General features: G+C 38.9%; 1 protein-coding gene across 14 annotated transcripts in view; it reads left to right on the forward strand.

Annotated features, from left to right (window-relative positions):
* The window catches only part of DLG2 (discs large MAGUK scaffold protein 2), a 929,335-nt gene that overhangs the window by 412,555 nt on the left and 503,107 nt on the right, over nucleotides 1-13,673 (forward strand). For 13 of the 14 annotated variants that reach the window (XR_009520377.1, XM_060018173.2, XM_060018175.2 and 10 more), the window contains exon 8: nucleotides 2,667-2,805. Coding sequence is in view for 13 of the 14 variants with exons in the window: in XM_060018173.2 (XP_059874156.1) it covers nucleotides 2,667-2,805 (139 nt within the window). In the remaining variant the exon portion in view is untranslated. The remainder of the gene's footprint in view (nucleotides 1-2,666; nucleotides 2,806-13,673) is intronic. The other variant, XM_060018167.1, reaches the window with a different exon arrangement.

The following is a 13,673-nucleotide window of genomic DNA, read 5'->3' on the forward strand; positions in this document are numbered from 1 at the left end:
ACAAAGCTTGGCAAAGTCCTCCACTTGCACCTTCACTCTTTTTAGCCTGTGGAAATACTTCACGGAGATCCTGCACTTGACTCCCCAGTTGCCTTGGAGGCCTTGCCTGATGAGTTGTCAGATTCACCCTTATGGAAAGGCTCGATGATGTATGTTATGGACAGTGTGATTACAATAGCATAGGGGCAACACATTTTCTAAATTTATTTTATTGAGGTATAGTTGATTTACAATGTTGTGTTAACTGCTGCTGTACAGCAAAGTGATTCAGTTATACATACATATATGTATACACATTATTTTCATATTCTTTTTTACATGGTTTATCACAGGATATTGAATATAGTTCTCTGTGCTATACAGTAGGACCTCATTGCTTGTGCATTCTATATATAATAGTTTGCATCTGCTAATCCCAAACTCCCAACCCATCCCTCCCCCAACCCCTCCCCCCTTGGCAATCACACGTCTGTTTGCTATGTCTGTGAGTCTGTTTCTGTTTCATAGATAGGTTCATTTGTGTCATATTTTAGATTCCACATATAAGTGATATCATATGGTATTTGTCTTTCTCTTTCTGACTTACTTCACTTAGTATGATGATCTCTAGGTCCATCCATGTTGCTGCAAATGGCATTATTTCATTCTTTTACATGGCTGAGTAGTATTCCAAGGGGCAATGCATTTTTAAAGTCTGTTTCTCAAGCCCCTGAAGGATGATAGCTCTCATGTCCTAATAGTCTCTCTTCCTAGTTCAAATCTATATAGCCGCAGAGTGGAAAAGAGGGACAGGCAAAATAAACCAGAGATAGCACTGTGCTTCTTCCTGGGGGAAAGGATCTTGCCGTCAATTGGTGAAATCATAATCCTTAATAACTATCATTATAGTTACCTTTACCAGAATTTGATATATTGGCAGGGAAGCCAGAGAAAATTGTTGATCACTATGGCAGTGGAGATGGGGTGGAGGTGCGTGCTTCTAGGGCAACAAATAACAATAAGATGCTCTACTGCGTCCTCACAAAGTCCACTGCTGCATAAGCCCCGTGTTTTCCCCTCTTCTTAATAGGTCAACAAGAAGATTCTGTCCTTGGGGACTAGATTTAGAAGCAATTCATTTCTTTGATGTGAGTTTAAGGGATAGTTTTGTCAGCATGAGTAAATGTGCTCATTCTGAAATTTTGAGAAACCAATTGTGAGGCTGGGAACTCAGAATGTCTTCAGGACCTGTCGTTAATTAGTACTATGGTCTTAAGCAAGTTGTTTGACCTCTCTTAGATTTGGACGTTTCTCTTGAAATTTAAATGTTGAATGATTTTGTTATCTGCCCATTACATTAACTATTGCTTTTCTTAATGGTGATTCTAAAATGACTTGCCCCAAAATATGTCTTTTTGTCAAGCAAGCAGTAAGATGAGATCAGCCTTACCTCAGGATATGAAAGAGTGTTAACTTTCAGAGTTTTTCAAACTGGATAAATTTAGAAAAATCTGTCTTGAGCCTCTGTGAGCCTCTTCTTGAAGGGCATATAAGATCAACGTCAAAGAGAAAAAGGAGAAAACAAAACTTGCTATTCAATTCAAGAAATGTGTATTGAGTAATTTCAATACATGCAAGACACCTTGTAAGGTAATATGTGTGATACAAAGGAGATAAAATCATGGCCTTCATTGAAAGGAAGGCTAATGCAGATATATAAATAGTAGCAATATTTGGCAAACTGAGAGGGATGTACATGCTATGAGACAGGTAAAAATATATGTCCTTTGGGCACTCAAAGGAAAGGGATATCACCTGTCTTCGGAAGATCAGAAAAATCTTTATGCAGAGGGTGGCGTTTGAATTTTATCTTGAAAAATTGGATGAGATTTCAGTATCAGAGATGAAATAGGAGAGAGAAGTTGCAGGTAGCTGGTAGAGTGGAGCAAAGGTACAGATATTGGGGAGAACAGGCCTTATTTAAGGACCATAGGAGATTCATAAGGGGGGATATTAAAATGAGTCAATCTTGTACGCATGGTGAAAGGGAGAATTTATATTCAATACAGTAGTGGCAATGGAGAGTGTGTAAGCAAGAGAACAGCATGATCAGACCTGGATTTCTCAATGTATAAAATGGATTTTGGGAGAGAACAGCAGCAGGAGACCCAGTTAGGAGGCTTTTCAGTCACCCAAAAGGGGGATGAATTCGGGTGCAGGAACAGAAGAGAAAGGCCAGAGTTAGCCTGTCTGGCATGGGAGTAGAGCATATTTAGGGATTAAAGTCTTATACAAGAACTTGCTCCTAAGAGCCTTCTGCTTTTGATGGTTTGATATTAATTACATGAAAAGAATGCAAGCTCTGCAATTAAAAAGCTAACATTTTTATTTCAATAGAAAATTAATCATTGTTCTGAAAATATGAGTGCTGGGTCTCTCCTCCAGTTTTTCTCTTCACCTAATTATACGAACTGGGCTTACAGATATAACTGTTATTACATCTTTCCAATCCTAAAGGTCACCATGTGCTTGTACATATTAAATGCAAACAAACAGCAACTCCCTCCTCTTGAAGGATCAGAAAATTCTTAGCGGGTAGCAAAGCCTTTCTATTTTTAACAGAACTGTAGCATGACACATTGAATCAGCCACATAACAGATTTCTTTTCTTTTCTTTCACCCCTTAGCTTATTCTCCACCAATGGGAAACCATCTTCTCTCTGGCAACAATGGCACTTTAGAATACAAAACCTCCCTGCCGCCCATCTCTCCAGGAAGGTACTCACCAATTCCAAAGCACATGCTTGTTGAAGACGATTATACCAGGTCAGATATGCTTTTGGTTAATTGGGTTTGCGATCATTACAAGGAAGAAATTGCATTTGCCTAACATGGCAGCTGTTGCTTCTCAGCCCCATTCAAACTTATGATAGTCTCACCTCAAGTGAAAATCTGCCAAGACTTATAAACATGTGTCATTGTCATCTGTTGGAAGCAAAAACCACAAATTCTTTGTGGAGAGGTAGTAATAGACACACAACCATCACTTTGCAATCTGTTAGGACTTTCGATATCTAACAACATTTGAGCTTTACAGCTATACTGTAAGATAGGTATCATTACTCAAAGACAGAAGATGGTGCTGAGGTTCAGAAAGAAGGAAGTAGCATAGCAGTATGTACGAGTCCCCTTGTAACCACATATCTGGTTCGTAGAAGAGTCAGAACTGAAAAACTCTGGGGTTTTTTTTTACTCTAAATTCCATGTTCTTGCCACCAATAGCTACACACAATTCACTGGAACTGAGGCTTCAGTCAGTCCTCCCTTGAGTGCAGTAACTACAGGTGGAAAGGAAAGGAGTGAAATTAACTCCAAATGGTTTGAATTTAATATATCTCAGTCTCAAAGGGGAACAGCGCAGGATTTTAGGACACAGCAGAGAACCACATGGCTAACCCCACAAAATAAAACTACATTTAGGGCTTCCCTGGTTGCGCAGTGGTTAAGAATCCGCCTGTCAATGCCGGGGACATGGGTTCGAGCCCTGGTCAGGGAAGATCCCGCATACCGCGAGCAACTAATCCTGTGCGCCACAACTACAGAGCCTGTGCTCTAGAGCCCGTGCTCCGCAACAAGAGAAGCCACCACAATGAATAGCCCACACACCCCAACGAAGAGTAGCCCCCGCTCACCGCAACTAGAGAAAGCCCGCACGCAGCAACAATGGCCCAACGCAGCCAAAAATAAATAAATTAAATAAATAAATTTACTTTTTTTAAAAAACTAAATTTAGCTGGCATGCCTCTGAAAAAGTCAGGTCTGACAGTTCAGAGAAGACCAACTTAGTTTACATCATGGTCACTGGTTAGGATTAAGTAACTTTTGGATGATGAACAAATGAATGAATGAAGAGGTGGATGAATAATAGGAAAGGTACATTTTTTCTTTTTTATCTTTAAATGTTTTTGTTCCAAAGTAATGCGTGCTCACTGCATTTGGTGAGGTAATGCAAAGATTTTCAAGAAACAAAAATCTCTCTCAAGCCCGGCAAGGTTCCCAGTGTGGCATTCTGGCTTGAACCGTGCATACCTTTTCTGTGTTCATACAGACGTGTACAAAGCATACTCAGATGTAACTGGGGCTTGACATTGTTTTTACAAAATAAGTTTGTATTTTACACATTGCTTTGCAACTTGCTTTTCTCATTGAGAAAAACTTTTACCCAAAATGAGATTGCATACGGATATGTACACTTTTTTTCTGAAACTGTTTGTGTGGAAAAGCGATACAGATGGATCCTTTAGTTTTATATCCTGCCTGTCTACTGAAGTCATTTGTCAGCCTTTAAAAAAATTGAGGAGACTTCCTGCTGCTTAACTTTCCTTGCTGGTGCCCGTGTGTGCTTTGGTCTTTTCATTCCTTTCCTATTTCTTTTTAAATGATTAAGCATTTTCCATTTATTTTGCAATTTCAGGTTTGCTGAAGTGGCTTGTTACATCTTTAGCCAAGGAATGGAATGTTTAGATGCTGCAAATGTGCATCTGTGGTTTAAATTAAATATAAACCTCTTCCTACGCTGATATGTCTAATCTCTCTGCTCTTAATTAAAATGAAGGCTGCAGCAAAGATAATCCTCATGTTTCTCTAAAGATTGTATAAATATAGCCACCTTTATTCACCAGAGCAATAATCTATTTGCTCTCATCCTATCGCCACTATTTGATAGGATTTTAATTTGAAGATGTCATTTTATCATACTAGGCCCCATAGTGAATTAAAATTTATTAAACCCCATTCATAATCCAGGCCCTTTGCTAGCTGTTTTACTTACACTATCCTTTTAATCCTCCCCAAAACACAGAAAGAAGGGCTGTCATCCCCATTTTAGAGATGCAGAAATTGAAGCTCAAGGAGGTTAGGGAATTTGCTTGTGGGCACACAGCTTTTAAGTAGGAAAACTGGGTGCCCTGCCAGCTTTAAAATTCTGGCTAGGAAGAAACATGTTAATTTTCTCCTTATTTTTAAAATGAAAACCAAGTCATGTAAAACTGTTCTCATCGTAAAAAAAAAATATGTGGCTAGAAAGGGACCCAAGAGTTTTGATGAGCTCTGAAGACAATTAGGTGCAGTCTGAGACATACTTCTACCACTGGCTGACTGTGTGAGCTTGGGCAAATCTTTTTTTTTTTTTTTTTTTTTGCGGTACGCGGGCCTCTCCCTGTTGTGGCCTCTCCCGCTGCGGAGCATAGTCTCCAGACGCGCAGGCTCAGCGGCCATGGCTCACGGGCCCAGCCTCTCAGCGGCATGTGGGATCTTCCCGGACCGGGTCACAAACCCGTGTCCCCTGCATCGGCAGGCGGACTCTCAATCACTGCGCCACCAGGGAAGCCCTTGGGCAAATCTTTTAACCACTGCAAGCCTCAGTTTCTTCATCTCTACAAAGGGGAGAGTAATCAAATCTTTCTCAATAGGTTGTTGTAATGATTAAATGAGATAATACCTGCAAAGAACTTATAACAGTGCCTGATACATAATGAATATTAAATGAATGTTATCTGTTTGCTGTAGGTATACTCATTATAATTCTCAATCTACCTATTCGCATGGAATATTTCAGATGGTGTCTGGGGAAGAGATTTCATTTCTTCCTACAGTGATATGCCTCAGTGTCTTACTTCTTGCCTGCTTCCTTCCTTGCTCTCTGACAGGACAGTCTCATAACTTTGCATAAAATCTTCTGAATGTCTGGTGCCTGGGAAACTTGTGAAATAAATTATATCAGCTTACACACACAAACACACAGACACCTCCCTCACATCCTCACCACCGCTGTATCCTCTCACAGGTGCTCTGTGCTATAAGTCATTACCACAGGTCTCAGAGATAAATATTTTCTGAGGCATATTCATCGCATTATTCATGAATATTCACTGAATACGTCCTACTAGACAGTGGGTACTGCAGTAGAGATGCAAAATGGAGTAAGAAACAACATCTCTAAGAACTATCAAATTGGGACAAAAATATACGTGGAACCAGTGGACCCCCCAGTACCTATTCCTTGATGATGCAGACCCCGTCCATGAAGTTTCCCATAAAGCCTATATGTATATTTTTAGTCCTGAGATTTTATACTTTGGTGTCAAAATGGCCTTTCTTTTATGGTAGTCAATGGCAGTTACTTATTATATCCTAACCTAGAAGATGAAAAGTTGGCAACTTTATATTAGTCCTCGTTTTTTAAATGTAAAAGTACTGTAAAATCCCAAAGCGTGGGAACTACTAACAGAAACAAACAAAATTAGATCAGTTCAGTGAAGTGCTCTCATGTTGCCCTAGCAGAGTTCCCCAGCACCAGAGAGGCACGTAGTAAATATTTATAAATAATTTTTTTGAGTTTTCCTTGAATGCCACAGGAAAAGCCTATGACATCAAATAAAGTTTTAAAGAGGAGATAACTCTTGTGTTTGAGCTTGAAAAAAATGTGTAGGCATTCATCAGGGAGTCAAGAGATCAAGAAGGGGACTCGTGGTAGGGGATAGCACATGCGTACTCAAGGAAGAATGTGAAATAGAATAAAATGAACACAACTGTTACAGCTTGAATACAAGGCTCATAAAGAAAAATGGTACCTACCTTTAAGTTGTCTATTTCTATCCTTTCTCTCATCTGCAACCTCGTCATAAGATTGGAAATACATAGAGTAGTAAAAACAAAAAGATCACTGCTATGCGCTATTACGCTAAGTGCTTTCATATACATTATTGCTCCGATATTATTTATATAATATTCTTAGTGTTGATTTTTACAGGTAACAAAAATGAGTTTAAGTAATTTTCTCATATCATACAGCAAGCAAATAGAAGAATCAAAATTTGAATTCGGGCCTGTCTTCAAAGTCCTCCCCCCCATCCCTCCGACCCACCATCTCATACAGTCTCTTTCTATGTAGAGATGTTGGGTAAAGGGGATTGGGCTTGTATCAGGAGGCTGGTACTACCGCTTACCACCCAGATAACCCTGAACAAGTCATTCAATCTCCTGAGTCTTGATTTTCTCATCTGTAAATTTGGGTCCTCAAATTTCCTCATGGAATTGTGAGGTTTTAATGTGATAATATGTGTGAACGTTGTCATCTTTAGAGAGCTATATAAAATTATTATTATCCTAAGGTGCTATAGTAGCTTACCTTTGGGGCCTACTTTACATTTTCCTAAAATAATAAATCAAGGGAATGAATCTTTAATGATGGGACTGGGGCTGACAGGGAAACATTTCTGTGAAATGGGTACCTTCCAACAACCTATAAAATTATATCAAATTGGCAGTCTTTTGTTCCAAATGTTCATAATATTTTCCTATCTTCCTGATTTATATTCATTTTTGTTGGGAAATACAGTAAGAATTTTAAAAAGAGTCTTGATTAGAAGAATGCTACAACGGCTTACCTGGAATTGTTTTAAATCTCTTTTACTATTTAAGGAAATGTGTACCGAGTAAGCTGGGAAATTTTGTTTTTCCTCAATTTAGAGAAAGGAAGCCTAAACAAAAAAGCCTTGGATGAAATTCTCTTAGTAGAAACTCTACTGAGGCCCTTGTAAATCAAAATTATTATTATGTAAATACTCTGGTCGTCAATTTTGGGGAAGCAAAGCTGTTACAATGATGCTGAGATGGTTTTTTGGCTCATAGAATTATAGACTATCAAACTTGGAAGGGCCATAAATGACTGTAGAGTCTAATCTTCCTCCATTTGATGGGTAAGAAACACGAGGCCTAACATGATTTGTTGGCTATCCCTAGGTCTCACAACTTGTGAGTAGTAGAATCAGATTTAGAACCCGTGTCTTCAAACACCCAGTCCAGTGCTCTTTCTATTTCTCTAAGCTGATGTTCATTGTTTTATGATGGAGTAAGAAGCTATAATCAGTCAGTGATCACCTGTGAGCAGTGCCCACGTTGTACATTAGCTGCAACTGTGGATCCCCTCTCTACTGAGCCAAGTCTTCCCTGGTCGCCTAGAAGAGATGCAAACCACACACCCTCGCTATCTGGTTAAGTATTCTCAGGATACACAAACAAATCATTGATACTAAAATGAAACCAAGAAAAATTGAGGGTGCAAAGTACAATTTCTCTTTCAAGATGTGGGGACTTAATTTCCCAAATTATGAATGCGATAAATGCTGTTATGAAAGCCAAGGGCCTTAACTATCACCGTGAGCAATATATTTCCCAGTTTTAGAAACCAAGTTCACCTGGCCCTGAACTTATTGTACCCAGGTGTCTTTCTAACTGGCTCTATATAATGTTCCCTCACATAATTTGGTTGAGCAAAAAGCAAAAGCCGAATAAAGTCTCAAGAAAGATTTCTTGTCTCCAGAAACTTTCAAGGACCACTCTAAACTGTGACTCTGATATTCAGTTTGACTCCCTTATTACTAAATAGATATGAACCCATCAGACTAGAGTCTGCCTCCCCTCTTCTCTCCCCAAATTATAGAACATTAGTTTACTGGACATAGTATCTAAAATGTATTCTAGTTCTTTTCTCTTTCTCCCATTCATTCATTCATTTACCCATTCAGTGAATATTCAAGCTTCTACCATGTGTCAAGCACAGTTATTAGCCACAAAATTACAATGGTGGACAAACCAGACAAGGCTCTGGCCCTTAGGGACTTTACATTCTAGTGTATTGAATAGGAGATATATAGATAAATGAGTTATAGATAAAAAGTGCTATAAGGAAAATAAAATTGTATGATATGCCATAGACAGAGTTTGGGGAAGAGAACAGTGTAAAGGAGGACAGCCAGGGAATGTCCCTCTGAGGAGATAGGATATGAGCTGAGACCTGAATAAAAAGAAAAAAATTGGTGATATAAAGATCAGAGAAAGAACATTCCAGGAAGAGGAAATAGCAAAGCCAAAGTCCCAGAGGCAGAAATAAGTTTTGTGGGTTCCAGGAATATAAGGAAGTCAAGCTTGGCTGGAAGAGATGAGCTAATGGGAGCATGGCAACAAATTAGGTGGGAAGAGTCAGCAGCCAGATGATGTGGGACTTTGTAGGAATGATGAAGAAGTGTAGGTTGAATTTTAAGTGCATTGAGAATCTATTAAAGAGAAGCAACCAGGAGAATGAAATTATCTGATTTATGTTTTATGAAAAAAAAAAAAACCCTCCTGACTGGTATATGGAGCAGGTCAGGGACCATTTGAAGAAACAAAGGAAGAGATCATGACAGCTGGGGCTGGGGGAACAGGTGGCAGTGGAGGAGAAGAGGGGCACAGGAATCTGAGCTAGATTTTAGAGCTAGATTCAACAGCCGTCTTCCACAGGAGGGACAGGCCTGCTTCAGTCAGGCTGATCTACCACTGGCCATTTCTATGCTTTTTATTCGCTGTCGAGTAAGCTTTCAGAAACACCATAAGTGTTTGCCACTGTTGTTGTTTTCCTTGGTGTTTAACTTTGTGGATCAGAACTGGTTAGAAGCTAAATCACTGTTTCGCAAATATTGCTACCCACATGCCCTTAGGCTTTGAAAAAGGAATTTGTTCTCCTCAGGATCTGGGGTAGAACATGAAGCTTTCTGTGCAAGCATGAAACATACAAAGTCTTATGTTTTGTCATAAAATTTTGGGAGATATCCTTGTTTGCTTTAATGTGGAAATATTTTGATTAGAAATTTAATTGTTTTTATTCGAAGTCTTAGTGTAAAGTTAACATACCAGATGGGTTTTCTGGGGATACTAAGTCCCTGGCAAATACCATAAGCCCCAAGTTGCGGGTGAATACCCAACTCTGAGAAGCACTGAGCTAAATGACACAAACATGTCAGTTATTAAATCTGTGCTATAGAAACCACCTCTTAGTTATATCTCAAGTTTTGTGGTCTCCGTTAGGGACAGGTTCTCAAAGGATCAGTCAGCGCTTTCCATCAGTGAAGTCTGGTCCTGTTCTAGGCTCTCTTCTTTTTAACTTATATTTAATGACTTAAAAACATTTCTGGATGAACTGGAAGGTCCTTCTTTTGACATAGGGAAGAAATCTTTTCTTACCTGCCATTAACCAAGTATAGGAAGAAAGAACTGGGTGTGCCCTAGGCAGACAACTGTGCCTGCTTTAGAATCGGGATCTGGACAGCAGAGTGTTCAGGTGGGTGTGCCCTGGAGCCACCCTGCTCAGGGTCCTGCCTCGACCGCTTCCTGGCTGTGTGACCTTGGGCAAGTTATGTAACTGTGCTTTGCCTCCGTTTTCTCATGTTTAAAAGGAGCAGAGTAATACTTCCCACCTCATAGGCTTATTGTGACAAGAAACTGAGTTAGCACATGTAAAGTTCTTAGAAAAAAAGTAAGCACTTGATAAATGTTACCTCTTGTTAATACCATTTAAAACAAGGATTTAAGATGAACTACTCCACAAATAAAATCATTTTTTGGTGAAATGGAACTGTAGCCAACAAGGGTATGCAGACGCTCAAACAAAATGTACATATAAGTTTTTTTCAACTAATTTATCTCCCAGCACACCTCAGAATATTGTATTACAGGAAGTCTTATAGTCTTAATGCTTTATTAAGGATCTTTATTTTTATTAACACAATGAGTATCTATTACCCTCTTCATTGAAAATACAATATAGGATTCAGTGGAACCAAATATGATAAAAACTAGTCTATCAGTCTGGCTTCTGTGGCCAGATACAATTATCCTCTGGATAATTTCTTGATTTTGCCATATATTATTCATAGTAGCGCTCAACAACCAACACCATGTAGCTTTTCCCTCAAAGAAATTCTGCCAAGTATGGCATCAGACTCCTCACAGCATTTGTAAAGGGCATTATTGAACTTAACCAAGTCAAAGATTCATCAACAGTGTCTCTCAGTTATCTGTTTTGCTCTGTGCTGCATGCCTGATTTCTGCAGTGGGGATCCCACCTGGCATTATAATACCTGTCTTGAAGCAAAGGATAGTAATGAGAAGGGGTGACTGGGACAAAAGGGGTGAGACAGATGGAGGATAACCCACTTAGTGGAAGCCTCCAGGGGAGTTTTGTCTTTATTGATGGCGGCTCCCCATAACCATTTAGGTTTACTTACATAAACTGTGAGGCTTGATTGATAGAGCTATCCTGCTAGAAACAGAGAGAGTGGGTATGCTAATGGGGATGAATCTTAATCAAAGGAAGATATCCAAATATGTATTGGAAAACATGTTAAGCTGCTGTTTGTTGTCAGGGAAATTAATTTAATGATAGGAAAAATGAAACAGTAATGGGAATTTTAAGACAGCCTTTTATAGGTGTTTATCATTTTGTATGTATCTAATAAATTAACCAGACATAAACATACAACACTAGGCCTTATAGTTTTATGGAAGATGGTTATTGCATATCTATGACTATTGTTATTATAGATGTAAAATTCAAATAGATAGTTGTTTAATCAATGCTGTATTACATTTTAATAGAATGAATTTATCCTTGGCCTCCAGGGCTGGTTGAGACAAAAAAAAGGGTTAATGGTGGGCAATGGAAAATTTTGGAGGCATCACGTGTAGAAGCAATCGACTATTAATTGACTCCAGGCCCCTTAAACTGCAAGTTAACTACTACCACAGCACAATGTGTAACTTATTTCTGGCCCTTATCTTGTGACATTGAAACAGGGTGTATATTATGATCCAAAACAAGTAGACAAAGCCTCTTCCTCTAGGAGTTTGTTTTCACATCCAGGTGTCAATAAAGTAATAGTAGACAGAAGACAGCTGGTTCTTAATTGTCCACATGTGGTGTATGCTTTGAAAATTATCCAGGACAGCACTGCCATCCCTGAGGGACTCCTTCCACCTCCTGTGGCGTTTGCTACTGTGGGGAAGGCTACCATGTTAATGGGAATGTTTGCTTTAAGAAAATGTAAGAAAATTGTGGCACACAATTATTGCATTTCAAAGACATATTCTTATATAATATAGACATAAATTTCATAAGTTTTGGGTTGCATCATTCACTTTTTCTTCTAGTAATTTCTTTAATCTAGATAATGAAGCAAGCTATATCTGAGTAAACACATCTTAAAAATACTGCCTTCATACATTTTCTCCAGACATCCTTTTCAATCTTTAATCTATTTCTTGCCCCTTTTATTGCTTTATACCCCTCTTCAACTGTTTCTCTCCAAAAAGTGTTAATATTTTCCCTAATTGTAAAAGTAATATGTATTTGTAGAAAAGTTACAAAGTAACAAAAATATAAAGAAAAACTCACACCACAGAGGGATAATCATTATTATTATATGATACATTTCCACTAAGTTGTTTTTCTACATATAGTAGGTAGCAAAGTTGAGATCTGAATACAGTTCAGTCTGGCTGCAAAATCCATATCCTTGACCCCTCTAGCAAGGGTCAAGCAGTTGGTGTAGAACAGGATCAGGATTCAAACTGACTCCAACGTCTGGCTCTTTTTGCTGTACTGCATGGGTAGCAGTATTAGTTTTAAGATTTCTAGAATCTTCTCTGTGCTTCAAATTAGTCTCTCTCTGGTTTTTCTTTTGTCCATAAAGGTAAAACTAAAGTTTTATGTCATTGCTTCCTCCCAGCAACACTTACAACCTGTTCAGGGGAGGCAATCTGTTTTACTCAGAAAGAAGGGAGGCCTTCTGCATGGTGCACTACCAGGTGGGGGGTCAGTGAGTCCTTAATGCCTTTCATTCCGGCTGTAACACCAGACCCCCTATGGTTGCTTTAATGAACATTTTAAGTCCTCCCTGAAAGAACTTAGCTGTCCCCGTGAGTATACGTGTCTGAGTATAAACATCTAAATATCAACCCTCATCCTAGATCTCGTTTTAAATTAGATTGACCTTGAAGTAGAACCATGTGAGTCCTTTATTATGCAGACTGTGTCCTACATGGAAACTCTGTCCGCTGAGCCAGTATTGCTCGATATTTTGTTTTATGTTTTTTTCCCCCTAATCTTTTTCTAAAGTCTCATTTACCAGGTTCAGACAGGGGAAGAAGGCAGAATGAAAGAGCTGAAATAAATGTGATAGCCAGAGATTTCAAAGCCAATTATGTGAGGCCTTGCTCTGCATGTAGAGCAGAACTGGTAAACCCTGATAGCTGTCCAGTACTGCCCAGATACTTTCCTGTTTCTCATTTAGTTCCTATAACACCATACGAAATGAGCAGAGAGATGTTACTATACTTCTTTAACAGATTGAGAATCTGAGATGATAGAGATGCCAAATTTCCCCTGTAACAATGGAGAGTAAGTGGCAAATCCAAAACCCAGAGTCCAGAAGCAGTGGCATCTTGGTTAAGAGCTCAGATTTTGGATTCATAATAACTTTGGGTTCACCACTTACTAGCTGTTTGACATTGGATGAGTTCTGTAACTTCTCTGTGCTTGTTTCCCCACCTATGCCTATACCATGGGTTATTATTAGGATTCAATGAAGTAATCTATGTAAAACAATTGGAACAGAGCTTGGCACAAAATAAGCTGCATTCAGGTTAACCGTTATTACTATTATTATTATTATTAGTCTTGACTTCTAGTCCAGGACACCATGGTGATTATAGGACCGATTGCAGTTATTGATAGCAGTGCTGGTTGGAGATGGGGCAATGAGATTAGGAAGTGAACCAAAGGGAAATATGCTTCCAGCTAGCCTAATAATACTTAG

Source organism: Delphinus delphis, chromosome 8 (genome assembly GCF_949987515.2).
Source record: "Delphinus delphis chromosome 8, mDelDel1.2, whole genome shotgun sequence".
Classification (NCBI taxonomy): domain Eukaryota; kingdom Metazoa; phylum Chordata; class Mammalia; order Artiodactyla; family Delphinidae; genus Delphinus; species Delphinus delphis.